Genomic DNA, 20,580 nt, shown 5'->3' with positions numbered 1-20,580 from the left:
GGTAGGGGCCCACCAGGTGGCTCTGGCAGTTAGAGCTCCGTGCTCCTAACTCCAAAGGCTGCCGGTTCAATTCCCACATGGGCCAGTGGGCTCTCAACCACAAGGTTGCCAGTTCAATTCCTCGAGTCCCACAAGGGATGGTGGGCTCTGCCCCCTGCAACTAAGATTGAATACGGCACCTTGAGCTGAGCAGCCTCTCGGATGGCTCAATTGGTTGGAGCTCGGGCTCTTAACCACAAAGTTGCCAGTTTGATTCCTCGAGTCCCGCAAGGGATGGTGGGCAGCGCCCCCTGCAAGACTGAACACGGCACCTTGAGTTGAGCTGCCATTGAGCTCCCAGATGGCTCAGTTGGTTGGAGCGCACCCTCTCAACCACAGGATTGCCGATTCGACTCCTGCAAGGGATGGTGGGTTTTGCCCCTTGCAACTAGCAATGGCAACTGGACCTGGAGCTGAGCTGCGCCCTCCACAACTAAGACTGAAAGGACAACAACTTGAAGCTGAATGGCACCCTCCACAACTAGGATTGAAAGGACAACAACTTGACTTGGAAAAAAAAAAAGTCCTGGAAGGACACACTGTTCCCCAATAAAGTCCTGTTCCCCTTCCCCAATAAAATCTTTAAAAAAAAAAAATGTTAAAAGAAAAAGACATAAGGTAGCTGAGTAGATAAGAAAACAAGACCCATGCAAATGCTGTCCACAAGAGACCAACTGCAGGTCAAAAGACACACCGACTGAAAGTAAAGGGATGGAAAAAGGTATTCAACACAAATGCAAACGAGAAAAGCTCAGGTACCAATACTTATATCAGACAAAATAGATTTTAAAATGAAGACTATAAGACAAAGAGGGACATTACATAATAATAAAGGGATCAATCCAACAAGCGGACATAACCCTAGTAGCTATGCACCCAACATAGGAGAACCTAAATATATAAAATATTGACAGTCATAAAGGCAGAGATCAATAGTAACACAATCATAGTAGGGGACTTTAACACCCCACTGACACCAACAGACAGATCCTCCAGACACAGGAAATCAACATGGAAACAGTGGCCTTAAATGAGACACTAGGCCAGATGGATTTGATATTTTTAGAGCATTTCACCCCAAAGCAGCAGAATATACATTCTTTTCAAGTGCACATGGAATATTTTCCAAGATAGACCACATGTTAGGCCATAGAAGAAGTCTCAATAAATTTAAGACTGCAATCTCATCAGGTATCTTCTCTGACCACAGTGGTATGAAACTAGAGATCAATTACAAGAAGAAAATTGAAAAACACACAGAGAGACTAAATAACATGCTAATAAATTATGAATTGCGTCAACAATGAGATCAAGGAAGAAATCAAAAGGTACTTTGAGACAACTGAAAACACAACAACCCCAAATCTATGGGACACAATGAAAGTATTCCTAATTGGGAAATTCAGAGCAATGCAGGAGTACCTAAAGAAAACACGAAAAACCTCAAATTAACAGTCTATCTTTACACCTAAGGTCACTGGAAAAATAACAGCAAAATAAGCCCAAAATGAGTACAAGGAAGGATATAATAAAGATCTGACTAGAAATAAACAAAATTGAGATTAAAAAAAAAATCATAGAAATCAAGAGCTGGTTTTTTGAAAAGATAAACAAAATTGATAAACCTTTAACCAGACTCATCAAGAAAAAAATAGAGGACCCAAATAAAATCAGAAATGAAAGTGGAGAAATGACAACTGACTCCACAGGAAAACAAAAAATTTTTAGAAAATACCATGAGCAACTATATGCCGACATATTAGACAATCTGGAAGAAATGGATAAATTCCTAGAAGCATACAATCTTCCGAGGTTGAATCAAGAACAAACAAAAAATCTGAACAGACCGATTACTACCAGTGAAATTGAAACAGTAATCAACAAGCTCTCAACAAACATAAGTCCTGGACCAGATGGCTTCACAGGTGAATTTTATGCAACATACAAAAAGGAATTAACACCTATTCTCCTGAAACTATTCCATAATATCTAGGAGGGAAGTCTCCCAAGCTCATTTTACAAGGCCACCATTACCCGGATCCAAAACCAGACAAAGACATTACAAGAAAAGAAAACTATAGGACAACATCCCTAATGAACATAGATGCAAAACTCAACAAAGAATTAGCAAACCAAATTCAGATATACATTAAAAAGATCATATACCACAATCAGGTGGGATTCATTCCTGATAAGCAAGGTTGGTTCAATATCTGCAAATCAATTAATGTGATACACCACATATGCAAAATGAAAAATAAAAATCATGAGGTCATATCAATAGATGCAGAAAAGGCATTGGACAAAATCCAGCATCCATTTATGATAATGGACAAAATCCAGCATCCATTTATGATAAAAACTCTCAGCAAAGTGGGAGTAGAGGGAACATACCTCAAAATAATAAAGGCCATATATTACAAATCCACAGCTAACATCACACTCAATGGGGAAAAGCTAAAAGCATTCCCCATAAGATCAGGAACAAGAGAATGATACCTTCTTTCACCACTTTTTTACAACATAGTTCTGGAATTTCTAGCCATAGCAATCAGAGAAAAAAACGAAATAAAAGGCATCCAAATTGGAAAGGAGGAAGTAAAACTGTCATTATTTGCAGATGACATGATACTATATATAGACAACCCCAGAGATTGCACAAAAAAAACTATTAGAACTGATAAATGAATTTAGTAAAGTGATAGGATACAAAATTAATATTCAGAAATAGGTTGTATTTTTATACACTAATAACGGACTATCAGAAAGAAAGAAAACAATCCCATTTACAGTTGCATGAAAAAAATACGAGTAAATTTAACCGAAGTAAAAGACCTCCACTCAGAAAATTATAAGATATTGAAGAGAGATTAAAGAAGATATAAATAAATGGAAACATATACCATGCTCATGGAAAGGAAGAATATAGTTCAAATGTCCACACTACCTAAAGCAATCTACAAATTCAATGCAATCTCTATCAAAATACCAATGACATTTTTCACAGAACTAGAATACTACTAAAATTTATATGGAATCATAAAAGACCCAAAATAGCCACAGCAATCCTGAGAAATAAGAATAAAGCAGGAGGTATCATGCTACTTGATATCAAACTATACTACAAGGCTATAGTCATCAAAACAGCATGGTACTGGCATAAGAACAGACACATACACAGATCAATGAAACAGAATAGAGCCCAGAAATAAATTCATGCCTATATGGTCATTTAATCTATGAAAAAGAATTTGCATGGGGCAAAGACAGTCTATTTAATAAATGGTGCTGGGAAAACTGGGCAGATACATGCAAACAAATGAAACTGGACCACTTTTTTATGCTGTATACAAGAATAAATTCAAAATGGATTAAAGACTTAAGTGTAAGACCCGAAACCATAAAACTCCTAGAAGAAAATACAGGAAGTAAACTCGCAGACATTATTATCCTTAGTAATATTTTTCCTGATATTATCTCCTTAGGCAAGGGAAACAAAACAAAAAATAAACAAATGGGACTACATCAAACTAAAAAGTTTTTTTCACAGCAAAGGAAACCATCGACAAAACGAAAAGACATCCTACTGAATGGGAGAAGATATTTGCCAATGATACATCTGATTACGGGTTAATATCCAAAATTTATTAAAAACTCATACAACACCAAAAAAAAAAAATCCAATTAAAATGGGCAGAGGACCTGAATAGACATTTTTCCAAAGAGGACATAAACATGGCTAATAGACCCATGAAAAGATGATCAATGTCACTAATCAGAGAAATGCAAATAAAAACCACAATGAGATATCACCTCACACCTGTCAGAATGGCCATCATCAATAAATCAACAAACAAGTGTTGGTGAGGATGTAGAGAAAAGGGAACCCTTATGCACTGTTGGTAGGATTGCAGATTGGTGCAGCCAGTATGGAGTTTCCTCAAAAAATTAAAAGTAGAACTACATTATGGCCCAGCAGTTCTACTCCTTGGTATTTATCCAAAGGAATCAAAAACACTAATTCCAAAAAAATGTATGCATCCCTATGTTTAGTACAGCACTATTCACAATAACCAAGATATGGAAACAACCAAAATGCCCATCAATAGACAATAGGATAAATTGTACATTTATGCAATGGAGTATTACTCTGACATAAAAAAGAATGAAATCTTACCATTTTCAACAACATGGATGGTCCTAGAGGACATTCTGCATCAGACTGAGAGACAAATACCCGATGATCTCACCTATATGTGGAATCTAACAAACAGAATAAACGAAGAAACAAAAAAGAAATAGATACAGAAAAAAAACTGATGGTTGCTAGATGGGAAGAGGGTTGGGGAGTGAAGGAGAAGGTGTAGGGATTAGAAAGTATTAGGTTTGTGCAAAAGTAATTGTGGTTTAAAAGATTAAAAAACTTGGAAAAGTAAATTGCAAAGCAAAATTATAGTAACAAGTCTAAAAAAAAATACATTGAGCATGTCCTATACACTGATTTCAATACTGTGTTCTTCCAGGAAAAGGAGGAACCACCCTTTCTTGCTACAGAGAACAATATTCTCCACTATAATCAGGAAGTAGTTCCCCAAAGGGTATTCATTTTCCAGGGTTATTAAAGAATTTACCTTTTATTTATTCAAAACATTTACTAAATGGAAAAGGAATACCAGGAAAATCAATTTTTCGTTTGTTTGTAATTTTTCTTATACATGCTTTCAAAGTCATTTAAAAATAAGACCATTTCTTTTGCTGGGGACATATCTTGTACAAATTAAGTGTGCAATGAATGCTTCTTGAAATGAACAGAAACTTTACACCAGTAACATTACGTTACCGTTAGAGAAGAGGATACAAAACTACTGAGACAGGTATCATAGACTTAACAGTTTTAACAAAAAAACTGTGACAGGCAATGACCAAATTACAATTTTGACTGGTTTCCATTATTATTATTACTACTGTCTCTCCACAAATTCTGTATCTTGGAATCTATTTCAAATCCTTCTAAGAGTCTACTTCATGAGTTAAATATGTACATACATAAGAAAGCAGATATATTGTAATTTTTAAAAAGTAAATTATTTTGCGTATTATAGGCTGGAGGCAGTTTAATGTAATCAAAGGTTATAGCTCTGAAAAATTCGATGGTAGGATTGCAAAGTCAGATTACACAGGTTTGTTAACTCTTGGTTTGTTTCAAGGATTACCAAGTTATAGTTGAAGTACATCTTCAACTCCCCGTTATTTACAGCTGTCCAATGATAAGGACTTAATCAGTAAAATATCTGAAGTATGAAACATGTAATGTTGATGACAAATGTTCCAGAACACTAGGAGTAAGGTTAATGAAGAGCAAAGTCAATCTTGAACAAAGAAAGGGAAGGTACATTTATTAAAAATAGTAGACAGTCTCTGATAACAAACAGAGCCATTCAGATTCCAAATACTCGTACATCCTATATACACTGTAACAATGCACATATATTTTAAAAAACCAAAGACCCATTAAGTAATGTTTTTTAGAACTTTAGAGAGATAAAAAGTATTTGGCTCTCCGCTGCGTCTGCAAACACAGCACGCAGGCCCAGCCCCCTTTCCAGTGTTCTGCACAGCACGGTACGCAGGGTGCACTCATTCTGTGAACGCGGTTTCTGGATAAAATCGCAGTTTCTTTAAGGATGATCCAGAATGTGTCAGAAGCTCCATTTCATAAAAAATCTTCGTAGGTTGGAAGAGCAAGGACAACCGTTTTCCAAAACTTGAGTTTTAACAAAATGTACAAAATAAACTACTAAATCTAGATGCTTTCACATTATTTTGCATGAGTATCAAGTACTGTGTAAAAATTTATGTAAAATCTTAAGTTAGCCAAACTGTCTTTACACTTGAGATCAAAGTTCTTCTTCATTCTTTTAGCATGGCTGATAAATGTTTTCTGCCATTGTCACTAATAATGCCTGTGAAACCAAAGAACTTCGAAAAAGAATATGCACTGCTGAAGAAACATAGTACCAAAAACGTCACTGAACTTTGGTCTTAAGACACACATAGTTCCTGTTGGACACTGGATTGTGAGAGTTTATTATCTTCAGTCTTTTCATGTCCTGGGACGTGGCAAGTAGCCTTCCGCTTAAATAATCGCAGACTCAATCGTAATAGTTCATTGTCTACCACTGGAGCATTTGTGTAAGCTTGTTTTACTGTGCCCTATTAGAGGAAACAAAAACAAATTTAAAAAGATATACATTATTAGTTGACAGTATGAAAGACAGGTTAACTTCTAACAAAAATATGGAAGTTATAAGAAAATTAATTTGGGATGGATAGTAGCTGTATTAGATATTTCAAAGCAAAAGTAGGAAATGTTTTCAGACTTGAGGACTCTTAGGAAAGAAAGCAATCTTTAGAGGGCAACTAGTCTAACTTCTTGCTTAAAGTAGGAATCTTCTCAACAGTCCCTGACAGGCAATCGACTAGTTTTTACTTCATTTCTAATGAGAAAACAAAATACACAGCACACATTCTATGTTAGACAGTACCACTTGTTCTATGTGTTGAAATAAAATCTGTTCTATGGAGCTACACACTAATTCAGGATGACTTTACACAGCAATCTTTCAGTTCTCTGAAGAGAAGCACTGAACATCCCACACTTCTTACTGGTCTGTTAAGTCCGTAAGATGCAGGCTCTAGAACGGAACCAATTCTCAGTACACTGGTCAGTGCAGGATACTGAGAACTATTATCTCCTTTGTACTAAAATGTCTCTATTATTTTAACATAAAGCTACATTAGCATTTTTGGATGCTGTCATAAAATTTTGTTAAATGTTCTCCATGTATATAATGAAAATAAAGTTTGAGTATCTCCAGCATTTTGCCATTTCTCTTCTTGCTAAGATTCTTCAAGGAACTGTGGTCCTTTGATCTCATTTTAAATTTTAAAAATATTTTTTAAAATTCGTGTAAGTTATACTGCAGTAAAATTGACTTTTTATAGTTCTGTGAGTTTTTACTCATGCATACAAGTCATGTAACCATGAACACAATCAGGACAGAGACGTTTCATCACTCTAAATAACTCCCTTTGCTGCCCCCTTTATTCACACCTTCTTTTATCTCTAACCTTTGACAATTATCTCTAACCCTTGACAATAAATGCTAAATTGTCCGTTATAATTTTGCCTTTTCCAGAACATCATATAAATGGAATCATACAGTATATATGATCTTTTGAAACTAATTTCTTTCACTCAGCATAATGAGATTCTTTCATATTGATAGTACTGGTATCTTGATTATTTTTATTATCAATTAGTAATCCATTGTATGGATATGTCACGTTTATCTATTAGTCAGTTGAAGAACACTGGGGTGGTTTCCAATTTGAGATTATGAACAGAGCGGCTATAAACTTTTATGTACACGTTTTTATATGAACACGTTTTCATTTTTCTAAGGTAACTACATAGCAATGGGATTGCTGGGTTAAGTATACATTTAACCTTATAAGAAATAATCAAACTGTCTTCCGAAGTAGCTGAACCATTTTGTGTTCTCCCCAGCAATATATGGGACTTTCAACTGTTCTGCCTCCTCACCAACACAGTATTGTCAAGGTTTTTTGTTGTTGTTTGTTTTGTAACTATCTGTCATAGGTTGATAATGGTATGTCATTGCAGTTTTAATAGCATTTCCTAATGGCTAATAATATTAAACATCTTTTCATGTGCTTATTAGATACCCATATATCCTCTTTGGTGAAGTGTGTACTTAAGTCTTTTGCCTATTTAAAAAAAACTGTGTTGCTTGTTTCTTACTGTTTATTTTCGAGTTCTTTATATATTCTGGACATGTTTTTTCAAAATGAGATTTGCAAATATTTTCTCCCAGTACATTTGTCTTTTCATCCTCAGTCTGTCATAGAAAATTTTAAATTCTGAAGATCAATTACCTCAAACTACAAAAGTTTCATTTAAAAAAATAACATTTATTCTTAAAACTCTCTTCCCCCAATTGACTGGTCATATTTATGTGGGTTTATTTCTGGACTCTGTTTTTTTCCACTGATCTACATGTCTATCCCTTCACCAATACTACACTATCTTGAGTGCTGTGGCTTTATAGTAAATCTTGAAATCAGGTAGTGTGAGTCTTCCAAACTTATTAATCTTTTGTTCATCTGTTTAAAAAATTGTTTTGACTATTGTAGTTTCTTTGACTTCCCATATAAATTTTAGAATCAGCTTGTCTATAACTACATCCTAACTACTAGGATTTTTACTAGGATTGCATTATGTTGTAGACCAATTTAAGGAGAATCATAAACTTAATAGAGTCCTCCAATCTATGGGCACAATATGTCTCTCCATTTATAATATTTAGGTCTTTCTTTGATCAGTGTTTTGTAGTTTTCAGCACATAGGTCCTGCACATATTTTGTTACATCTATAACTAAGTACTTTATTTTTGTGGGGAGCCTGTTGAAAAGGGTGTTGTTTATTTTTTTACATTTCAGTTCCCAGGTGCTTCTATATACTACTGCTCACATAAAGAGATATAATTGCTTTCTGGATGCTGACTTTGTATCCTGTGGACTCTTTAACTCACTTAAAAGTTCTAAAGCTATTTTTGGTAAATTCCTTGAAACACTTTATGTAGGCAATCACATTGTCTATGATTAAGACAGTTTTATTTCCTTTCCAATATGTATGCTTTTTATTTCCTTTTCTTGCAGTACTGAACAGGCTAGGACTTCCAGTACAATGTTGAACAGTGGTTGTGAGAATGCACATCCTTGCCTTGTTCCTCCTAATCTCTGGGGGAAATCTTTCAAACTTTTACCATTAAGTATGATGTTAGCTGTAGGTTTCTTTGCAGATGCCCTTTATAAAGACTGTAATTCCAACTTGCTGAGAATTTTTATTGTGAAGGAATGCTGAATTTTGTCACATGCTTTTTCTGTATCAGTTGATATGGTCATGTGTTTTTTCAAGGTTAGAATACTGAACCAGCCTTTCACTCTGAGAATAATCCGTACTGTATCACGGTGATGAATTATTTTTATATATTGCTGAATTTGATGTCCTCTTATTTTTGAGGATTTTTATGTCCATGTTCATGAGAGATATTGATCTGAAGTTTTCTTTTCTTGTGATGTCTTTGGCTACAGTATCAGAGTACTACTGGCCTCATAAAATGAGTATTCCTGTCTCTTCAATTTTCTGTACAATTAGTGTTATTTCTTCCTTAAATGTTTGATAAATTTTGCCAGTGAAACCATTTGGGACTGGAGATTTCCTTTTCAGGTTAACTACAAATTCAATTAAAAAAAACAAAACCAGAACAAAACAGCAAAGGACTATTCAGCTATTCCAGTTAACTATTACTTCTTGAGTAAGTTTTGGTAGTTTGTGACTTTTAGAGGAATTAATCCAGTTTTCCTAAATTGTCAAATTTATGGGCATAAAGTTGTTTATAGTATTGTCTTATTATTATTTTAGTGTCTGTGAGATCTATAGTGATATTCCCTTTCATTAGTATTGGTAATTTGTATTTTCTTTTTTTCTTTGATCAGTATGGGTAAGGAATTATCAATTTTATTCATCTCTTCAAAGAATAAGCTTCTGGTTGCACTAATTTTCTCTAATGTATTTCTCGTATGATTTTATTGATTTCTGGTATTATTTCCTTCCTTCTGCTTGCCACAAGTTCTGTACATTGTTTTATTATTAGAATACTAAAATTAGATTTAAACTCATTGAAGCACCTAAGTGTCTCTTAATATCCCTTCCCCTATCTCTTCTGATATGTACTATAATTTATAACTTAAAAATCATTCTCCTAAACAGAAATAATGCCAATTTATGGAGTTCAACGGTTTTCAACTTTCTTTTGTCAACTGATGAGGTACCACCTACCCCCTATTCTGTACTTTTCTTCATAGTCACATATTATTTAAAGGTTTTGTATGTTTTTCTTACATGAGCTCTCTAGCATCTGAAGTTAATTTTTCTTCAGCTGTGCCTCTTTTTCAGCTTTTGTGCTAATATTTTTGACACTGAGCAATCAGAAAGTTTTCCATGCTTTCTTTAGATGGATCATTTAAAAGATTTATAATACACCAATATAACTTTTATAATGTGTCACATGATGTATTAGTGGCCTGTGCTCTGTATGAAGGATGACATGGTTCTGAACAATGGTTCTCAATGAAAAATTTACTGGGGTGTTTTTGGTTGTCACAATTTTTGAAGCCATTATGGCATCTTAGAGGAGAAACCAGGGAATGTTACAAAACATTTTTTATAAAAAAAGAGGACAGGATTCTGATTAGATTGCAAACCACATAGTCTCTCTCAACTGAGGTTCCTTACCTAAACCAAACAGAAAATGATTTGACTGATTTATTTTTCATTTTGATACCAAGGATCGTAGTAGCTAGTACCATTCTGGAAGCATAAAAAGTTGATTCATTACATATAGGCTTAGGGCACTAGCACTTGATTCTCTCAGAGAAATTTTCAGCTGAGAAAGGGTACAAGGAGAGATGGGCTCCTAAGCAATATAATAGAGAGAACTAAGTACATGTTGAAATTGGAGTGCAAAGGACAGAATGATTGTAGTCACTCTGTTGAAAGGAATTCTGAATCAGGCCTTTAAGCAGGGAAGCCTTTAAAATTCTGCTATTCCTCGTATCTGTTTCCATTTTAATATTTGGAAATGAGTTCATCCTTCTCTTTTTATAAATTGAATGTCCTCCCCAAATTTGAGTATTTTGCTTTAAAGAAGTCTCCTTTTCTTTTGCAATGTTTTTCTTAATGTCCCCAGGTAAAAAGCTAATAAACATTTCTCTAACTTTTTAGGACCAACTCTCTTCGGTCACAATACCCATGCCCACCAACCACGTCCCCAAATAAAAAACCCAGTTTCTTAACTTTAAAAAGCCTAAGATGTTTTCAATTTCTCATGATCAGATCTCTTCCAAACTCAACTAATTTCTGTTTCTCTTATGTTTCAATTCCTTTTATTATTCTCAAGTAAATGATTACATATAATAATTTATATTTATTTCCTTCTCTTCCAACTTGGTACTGTCTCATAAACACTATTTTTATAATATCTTCACCACTTTTTCTGGGAAATTTTTTTCCTTGACCTTCCAATTTAAATAAATTTCTAGTATGTTTTATTATGCAAGGTAACTTTTCACAATGAAATGAAAAAATATTTCACAGAAATAGAGTATTTCAAAGTGTCTTTATACATCACATTTGAATAACTAATTATTATTCAACACAAATGTCCTATTAAAGTAAAATGAAAAGTATTATAAATTCTAATAGAATTCTTTCTTTTACATGTATAAAAGACTGGAAAACCAAACTCATAAAAACAGATAATTAAACCATAATCTCACATTAAAACAATCAAATGAAAAATATATGTCATTCATACCCAACAAACACTTTGCATTTTTTCCAAGGAAACAACAATACCTTTTCATTTTTAACAAGCTGCTTTCGGATTGCAGAATCCCGTCTGAAGCATAATGCTTTACAACATGGCCCAAGATTACTAAGAAGACTTGCTCTTTCTTCCTTTCGCAGTAATGCAGCCATATTGAGAGCCCCCAATTCATTTTCAAAAAGATTGTCTGCATCTTTCAAAAAAAAAAAAGCATTCAGTTTTCCTAAAATAGAAAAGTGTTACCAACTGCTTGGATGATATTCCACAAAGTCTATACTTCATCAAAGTTACCGAAATTGGTGAAAATTATTTATATATTCTCTATGAGAGTAATCAGACCTGTAGTTTTGTTGTTAGTCTGAAACAAAATAAATACTCTGATAGCCACTTTAAGCTTAAGATATAAGAAAAGCAGACTTGGAGAGATAATTTAGACACTGATTACTAACTATAACTGGGAAGATAAGTTCAAGTTAAGAATTAGTGAAGTAAAATTCAGAATACTGTATACCATCAACAACTCTTGAAGTTCTAGACTTCAGGACGTTACTAGAGAAAAATTCAAATGTAGTAATGTAACTACATTCTGGGACCTTTAAAAAGCAGTTAGAAAAGTAATTAGGTGTTAGACAATCTGCCAATTTTACCCTAGATTTGGTCACTATAAAAACCTGGATGAGTTAAAATAAAATCACTTAGTTTTAAGTCATAACATGCAAGGTAGGGGAAAAAATACTTAAACTTTATAAAAATTAAAGGATCAAGGAAACATTTAATAAAAATAAAGAGGATGGATTGAAAACAGACAAAAAGGAAGTCAAAGTAACAGACACTAATCAAAATAAATTACAGGAAGAGCAGTAACTTCAAAGCTAGCATTCTAAGAGTTGGCCAAGAGTACTACAGGTACCAGGTACTGTTTCTATAGCAACATGATCAAACAGGTTAATGTTAGTTAGAGCCCACAAGGGAAAGCAGTAAACACATAGGCTTAAAAAAAAAAAAAGACACATTTGACTGAGAATAAATAGAACCGCATTACGCACATCATTTCTTTTTCTGAACTATAAAATATAATGAGATGGGAAAATTAAAAAACTAGTTTCATGTAATACACCTAGTCATTAAATTATATACCTAGTCAAATAGGTATATAACGTAAGAAAAGTGTAATAATAAAGAAAACCTCAAAACTAGTTAATGAACTGTGGCATCTATCAGAATCCTGAGGAGCTTTTTAAATACAGTGGCAGGGCTCTACCACCAGATCTACGGAACCTCCACAGTTGGACCAGGGTACCTTACGGAAAAAAGGGCAGTTCCTCAGCTGATTCAGACATACAAATGTTTGAGCCAAACAATGACATAGTCATATATACAAACTATTAAAAAAAAAAAAAACACACACCAAAAAAAACGTTGACTCCCATTCTATTATAGATACTAATATACAAGAAATCTGTACTGAATCCATGCCGTCCTTGAAAATCGCTTAGTAGGACAAATTTCTTTTGACTGGAATCTGTTATCATTTTCTGTTTTCAAAACAGAATATAAAACACATACTTGCAAACCTCCCTAGACAGACTTAAAACATACCATATTTTGCCATGTATAATGTGCACCCATGTTTTTGGCGCAAACTTTCAGGGAAAAATATCTTTCATTTTAATTTTTTAATTCAAAATTGTATTTGTTTACATTTAGGTACTTGTTTTTGTATTATAAAGGAATTTTAGGTGTTCAGTTTTTAACACATTATGGTACAATAAATTTTATGGAACAAATAATTACAAAACACAAGAACAGATACAAGGTACAAGATATTTTATGTAACCAATTTACGATATTTATGCATCACAGAAGGCCAAGAACTCTCTTGGTCATTGCAAGTTCGTGGTAAGTGCAACAAAACCAATTATTGTATTCCAGGGTATTATTTTGCATATGGATATCGTAATTAATTTCTAGAGTTAATCTTTTAACTCATAAGCGTAAATAAAAGAATTAAAACATTTATAATGTGCATCCTTATTTTTCCCTCATAAATTTGGGCAAAAAAGTGCACATTATACACAGCAAAATACAGTACTTAAGGAGAAGTAAAACAAGGAAACAAAATAATTGGAAAAGTGTAGCTCAAAAGAACTTAATCATATCACAATCAGAAACCTAGACAAAAGCAATTTAAATTTCATTAGACAGCTGACCCTTGAACAAGACGGGGGAACTGGGGTACTGACCTGTTGAGCAGTTGAAAATTTATCTGCATATAATTCTGACTCCCTCAAACTCAGCTGTTCTTTGGTTATCTGTGGGGGCACTGGTTCTAGGACCCTAGCGGATACCAAAACATGTGGATACTCAAGTCCCTTATATAAAATGGTGTCGAACAATGCATACCATAGGTCCTCCTCACCTGTGGATTCCCAACTGTGGATCGAAAATACTGCTTTCCACCACATTAGTTGAATCTGTAGATGTGAAACTCAGTCATATGGAGTGCTGAGTGTATATATATTGGAAAAAATCCATGTATAAGTGGACCCGCACAGTTCGACCCTGTGTTGTTCAAGGGTCAACTTGCAAGTTTTCTGTTTTAAGAATTAAGAATTTAATTGTACACCTGAAATCTATGTAACTGTACTAACAACTGTCACCCCAATAACTGTAATTTAAAAAAAAAAATTTAAGGTCTTAGAGTTTTTTAAAATTAGATATGGAGTGGGAATATACTGTCTTCAGTACTGGGGCACATGAAATAGAAAAAAATTGGTATCAATCATTTCACTAATATTTATCAAATACCTACTATATGTCAGGTAGTGTCTAGGTAGTGGCATACTTAGTAAGAACAGATCATTAGACACTGGCTACAGCAGTAAACAAAACAAAGTACTACTCCTTAGGAAACTTATTTTAGCATTGTATTTATTTTCAGCATTGTTCTCTAACAAAACCATCATAGTAGCAAAAATAGAACTGATTGGTAAGAAACAACCAAACCCCTCTTTATCATGTGTATTTCATTGTTGAGATTAAGTCATCATTAAGTGAGGGTCAAAGTGTATATTATAGTTAGCAAAATCAAACTAGATTATAACTTGAATTGCCATTAGCAAAAGTCATAGAGGCAAATACACTGAAAGGTGGATAAGACCTTAGGGATTTCATTCCATCATTTTATGCCCAGAGGAGTTATTTGCTTAAGATCACAGAGCCAAACAAACAAAGTAGAAACAGTGGGCAATAATCCAAGACTTCGGTCATTTGTCAGGTTAATATCATTAACAATTATATATGTTTCATATACATACATTCTATGTTTATTGGGACATATTAAAATCAAGAGTTTCACTGCTTACACTAAGAGTTGAAAGGCAGGACATGGATCATGAAATTCGTAAAACAATTTCTCTCAATTTACTAAAAAGCTTAATTCCTTTAACTAAACTTTTTTACCTCTCAAGAACATGATATAAATTAAATAATGCTGCCTTCACCTTTCGCCGCCTTTCCTTTTTATACCTCCTCTTAATAAAGTATTAATAAGCTGCAACAAAATAAGTACCAGAAAAGAGAAATAGTGCAAAAACAAACAAACAAATAAAAAAACCCATAAATTAAATAAATGTTCTGGAATAATGAAAAGTTGTTTTGATAAGATCTAAAATGAATGTGATAAAATATTTTTAAACTAAAAAGTAGCAGTTAATTATTTATTGAGTGTTACCATATATTAGAAACTGTTCTAAGTGGTTTAGTTTTAATAACTCATTTCTCTTCCTTATAATCACGTGAAGTTGGTGGTATAATTATTTCCAGCTCAAGATGGTGATACTAACAGACAGCAGGATTAAATAATAGCTAGTAAGCAAGTGTGCCTATTGGAATCCAGACATTTGGTCTAGAGGCCAAGCTTTTAACACTTTGTTAAAGGTTCAACCTACACAATTGCATTGGGGTAGAACTCCCCATTTCCCAGGATAAAGGGTTGCCAAGACATCCAATTTGCTTAGGTATGAAAAATATCTAGTCCACTCTCCAGGCTCTGCTGCATTTAGCCCTGGACTAATGCACCATTCAGTTCTTTGTTAAAGTAATTTTGATACAGAAAGATCACTATGATATTTTTATAACTTTTCTGGGGACTTAAATTTTCTCAAAATAAAATTTAAAAGGAAACTCTGACCATGAGAATGAAATAATGAATATAAGTGATTCCTCAAAAAAGATACAGTATTGTAAGTGATACATGAGAACAAAAAGAATCCTTGCCAACGGCACCTTAATAGTTATAACAGACAATATATAGAGTCAAAGTAGAATGAATTACCTTTGGGTTTTTCTAAAAGTCTCTGACATGTTTCTTTGACTTTGGTAAAGAGTTCAGAACCTGCCAGCTTTTTAGAAATCCCAACTCTCAGCATAACAGCTCCAGGTGTGAACTTTAGGAGTGCAGCCCCAGGCTCTCGTGGTTCTTTTGGATGCTTTGGCATAAGACCAGACCAATCTACATCTATCACATCTAATGGATCTGTAAAAAGTTAAAAAACAGGATTTTTTCACACCAACAAATAGCATTCTTGTTATCTATAGAGAAATATAAATTGCAAAACACAGAAAGCCATTATTAAATAACAGGTACTTTATACCAAAAATGTCATATTCTTAAGGTAAAAGCTTTTCTTTCCTATTTCCCAGAAAATAAGACCCAGCCGGACAATCAGCTCTAATATGTCTTTTGGAGCAAAAATTAATATAAGACTCGGTCTTATATTACTTTATATTATACAAGACCCGGTCTTATATAGATGCGTATAAACACTAATATTTAGAATCTAAGGACCTTTACAAATAAATCTTTCTCACCAAAAGAAAACAGGCAAGCAAACAAAAACCCAAGCAAACCCATTCCTACAAATAACTCATTTAAATTACCTGAGAGATCCCCAATGAAAAAACTCCATTATTTCACTAAAAATAGGTCAGATGTTTTGAAACTGGGTATCAGAATCCTTTCACGGGTTAAATATAGGAATCTATTTAGTTTGCATGTATGTATACACACATGCATGCACATACACACACAATTTTACATTTTAAAAACAAATAGTTCATTATGAAATTAAAGAATCAGTGAATATTATTAATATTGAGAATAATCCATCCATTGACAAAGAACAGTTGAGGAAATTAGCAAAATAACGTTCTATTCAGAAACTATTCAGAAATACCTAATAGCCAATAATAATAACAATCATACATACCTTCTACGTTAGTAAGAAAAATTGTGAAATATAAGAGCAAAAATTTAATATTCTACATACCCAGACAAAGCAGAGACCCTCAACATGACAAAAAAAATTGTTAGTAACAATCAGGCAAATTGGGATGATTGATATATAGTCAGTAGAGTAAGCTCTGGCAAGGCACAAAGTACTAACAAGTAAAAATACTGAATTTAGAAAATTGATAGAAAGAAGTATATAAATAGTGTCCAAATATAATTCCAATGACTGTAAATTTTTGAGCAGTCATTGCAAAAACTGGTTTGTGGCACCACAGTTGTTAAGCCCAGTATTATATACTTACCATCTAGAACACTGCTAGGCAATCAGTATTTGGTTAGATTCCAAGTCATATAAAATATGAATTGTAAACTCTGGAAATCTTACAATTTTGCTATTTTAAACGAGGCCCTTCCCAATTCACAGGCAACGTCTCCTTAAAAATGAGGAGAGCGTATTTTTATAGTTTTCATTTTATTGGCCTTTTAACGTTAATAAAAACACAAAGGGGAAAGTTCTAAGTGCCTTTTATCAATTCTTACAGCATGAAAGGAAACCAAAAACACCTTAATATCATAAATTAAATAATTTTTATGTTCAGCCTCCACAAATGATTACCTGGCATCTTCTCCTCATCCTGTTGGTCCTCTCTCTTTTCGGCATCACCTGCCAGAATTTCATCTAGTTCATCATCACTGATGGGCTCGTATCCTTCTCCAGCACCAGATCCTAATGAATGTGTATCATCTAACTTGGATTCGTCATCTCCTGCTAATTGGAAAAGTTAATTTCATGTCAAAGAGAGTGTTAGGGGAAGGAACGTCTAAATTAAACTAAAGATGTAAAGGCTGTGCACACTAAAAAACTTTGAAAAGCATTTTTTCATTAGAAAATAACATTTTTAAATTATTCAAAACACTTGATAATTCCAAAAGAAAACTGAAAAAAAAATTCAATTAGTTAAATTCAGTGTATTTTTATTTTTTAGTTACAAAATTTAATTGTAAGGATAAAGTAGTGGTTATTCGTTAAACCAATCCACATTAACAACTTTGAACTGTACAGGTGCTAGTTTTTAAATAAAGGTGACAAATACCAATCAGATTCTTGTAACACTGTTCAGGATCTAAATAAATGTGGTTCTGAATATAGTTCAATACACAAGGCTAAGAAAATGATAGTGTAATCATCAATAATCAAACCAAAGGGGTAATTTTCCAAATCACTTTTAGTTAAACAAAATTCTAGCTTTTTAAAAGTCTAAAACTACATAAAACTCATAGCAATCTAGTAAGTTTTCTACCTGAGATCAAATTTCTACCCTCAAGAGAAAAAGAGAAAATGAAAAAATAGGGGGGCTGTTCCTTCTTGACCTTCTTCCACATTATCTCCTGATTAGAAGAGTGTGGAACCAAAATTTCAAACTGTGAAAAGGTAATGATTTTGAAGGAAGAGTTAGGCAAGTGAATAAATGCTAAAGAAGTACAGCAGTACTTTCAGCTACCAATGAGTTTCTTTGCTCTGGCACTGGCATTGTCGATACAATCTTGGTTGGTGTCAGCCTTTTCTGTGATCTGGTCTATTTGTTGATTTTGAGACTCAATCTCACTGCCCATGTCCAGGGCCATGTTATTTAGACTTCCTATGATATTGCCCACTTGAGTCAGGTTCTTCTCCATTTCACCTTCTCTGATCATCAGCAGTTATACTACTACATAAGCAGACAGTTTTGTTCAAGTCTTCTCTGCCTCTCTCACGTCTTTGTTTGGTCCATTGCCTTCTTCTAAGCGGTTCAGTTGTTCCCCTTGTTCATCCAGCATAGTGATAGTCTTGATTCCTGCATCCTGAGACTCAATGGCTAAACCCAGGATTCTCCTTGTACTTTCTGGAGACTCATCAGTAACCTGGAAAGCCTTCAACTGAATTTCTTCTGATGACAGATTATCCATGATGAATTAAAACTCTTGACAGGCACAGAAACTGAAATGTGCATATTCTCTGTCAAACTTGAAGATTCCAAGAATCGTGCTTTCTAATTATAAAGAAAACTGATGTAGCTGACAGGCAGATGTGAAGAGTCACTCCTGGCATGGCAACAGGTCATTCTGCAGGACACACCCTTTCGGAGAACTCAAAGTGCTGCCTAGTACTTCTTTTTTCCTTCCCAAGCAGTCCCAGCCACTTCCTTCTGGCACAGCAGCTTGGAAGCCACCTGACCTGATTGGGAGCTACACCCTTCTCACGCCCGCCCCTGTGCCTAGTTATATTTAGCTTCAATGGCAAGAATACAATATGAACAGCAATATAACAGGTTGGAAGATGACAATTAAAATATGAAAAATAAAAGTTTCCACTAACATATTAATGATGATAATTTCTTATAGTAAAACTTTAAGTAAATCCAGGCAAATCTAATTTAAAAAGGATGCATTAATTTCTTTACCTAAAATTATTAATTAAAAAAAAACTTGAAAACTTATTAATATAATTGATTTGAAACTTTAATCTTAAGTTCATAATATTTAGCTCATTATGAAGGACTTTATAGCAGTTAGGTAAAAATATAAACGTGCCATTTATTCTCCCATCTCCAAATTCATCTTCCCTACCCCAATGTTATCCTTTAATTAATGAATATAATTTTAAGAATACAATTTAAAAATAAATTAAATTGTAATACAATTTAAAAATATGTTTGTTAGTACCACTGGTGTATATTCTATTTCTTTATTTTACCAACATTTCTAACCACCTAGGTAAGCTAAGCTTTGTCTCCTGGTGAGTTAGTTGTGAAATTTAATTATCCTAAAAATACAGAGTACATTTAATGTTTCTAATCAATAGTTTCCATACACTTTACTGAGTTTACAACACTGGTTTTAAAAATGCAACAATATGCTTTATAGATAAAATTTTGCAAAAAATAAAATATAAAACTATGAGATGTTTATAAACAGTCTAATAATTTTCTGTTCTATTAAATTCTATAGTAACCTCCCCATGCCCTCACCAATTCACTTGTAAAGTAACCAAATTTAATATCTTCATTATGTAAAAATATACATCTAACTTAATAAATGCAAATATAGGATTTTTATTTTTTCAAGTTTATCCAACTCATTTTCCTACTTTAAGTGAATAAAATGTTTCATCTCACAGTAGGTAATTCACCTATAAATTTCTACGCTATCTTATTTATGACCACAACCAACGAATGATAGTCAGAAATAAGGGGAACAGACTCCAATCACAAAAGAACTATTATAAATCATTAGTTTCACGTACGTATTCCATCATACCCAAGGCTGTACTTCACAAATTGATGCTATCGTAACTTACAATTGAGGTGAAAATGTAATGTGAAGAAGGTTGAGGAGAAGTGTTTTGTCAAGTAGAAAAACTATGTAACAGATGACATATTGGAATCTTCAACCAGATAACCAAAAGGTGTAAGGATGTTTATAGTTTTAAAAGACTGAATTTTACTCTGTGCCCAATGCTACAATACAATACGGCAAATAAAAAGAGTAATAAAATTATACTGCTTTTATACTAAGTATACCCAGAAGCTTCTTGGGGGCTTGAAGTGGAGAAGTAATGTCAAAACAATTGTGTAAGTGCTGGTATGAGAACTAGACAGTCCCATGGAGGCAAAATTTCCAGGAGAATTCTCAGGGAAGCCATCACTAGTGGTACCGTAGGCTATAATTCACCAAAGAATAAAATGTAGGGCAAGTATGTATAGGAAAAACATTTTCATTTATCGACCATTTACT

At 33.6% G+C, this 20,580-nt stretch overlaps 1 protein-coding gene and 1 pseudogene across 1 annotated transcript in view; both read right to left on the bottom strand.

The window, feature by feature from the left end:
• Positions 1 to 4,572: 4,572 nt before the first annotated feature.
• Positions 4,573 to 20,580, bottom strand: part of ZC3H13 (zinc finger CCCH-type containing 13) — a 96,971-nt gene continuing 80,963 nt past the window's right edge. The window contains 4 exon segments of the mRNA XM_033104166.1: positions 4,573 to 6,252; positions 11,543 to 11,706; positions 15,850 to 16,050; positions 17,423 to 17,575. Of these exon segments, the coding sequence (XP_032960057.1) occupies positions 6,082 to 6,252; positions 11,543 to 11,706; positions 15,850 to 16,050; positions 17,423 to 17,575 (689 nt within the window). The 3' untranslated portion in view covers positions 4,573 to 6,081.
• On the bottom strand, positions 18,101 to 19,143 carry LOC117021277 (synaptosomal-associated protein 23-like; annotated as a pseudogene).

This window comes from Rhinolophus ferrumequinum, chromosome 4, assembly GCF_004115265.2.
Source record: "Rhinolophus ferrumequinum isolate MPI-CBG mRhiFer1 chromosome 4, mRhiFer1_v1.p, whole genome shotgun sequence".
In the NCBI taxonomy this organism is placed as follows: domain Eukaryota; kingdom Metazoa; phylum Chordata; class Mammalia; order Chiroptera; family Rhinolophidae; genus Rhinolophus; species Rhinolophus ferrumequinum.
This window is presented reverse-complemented; position numbering and strand designations above follow the sequence as displayed.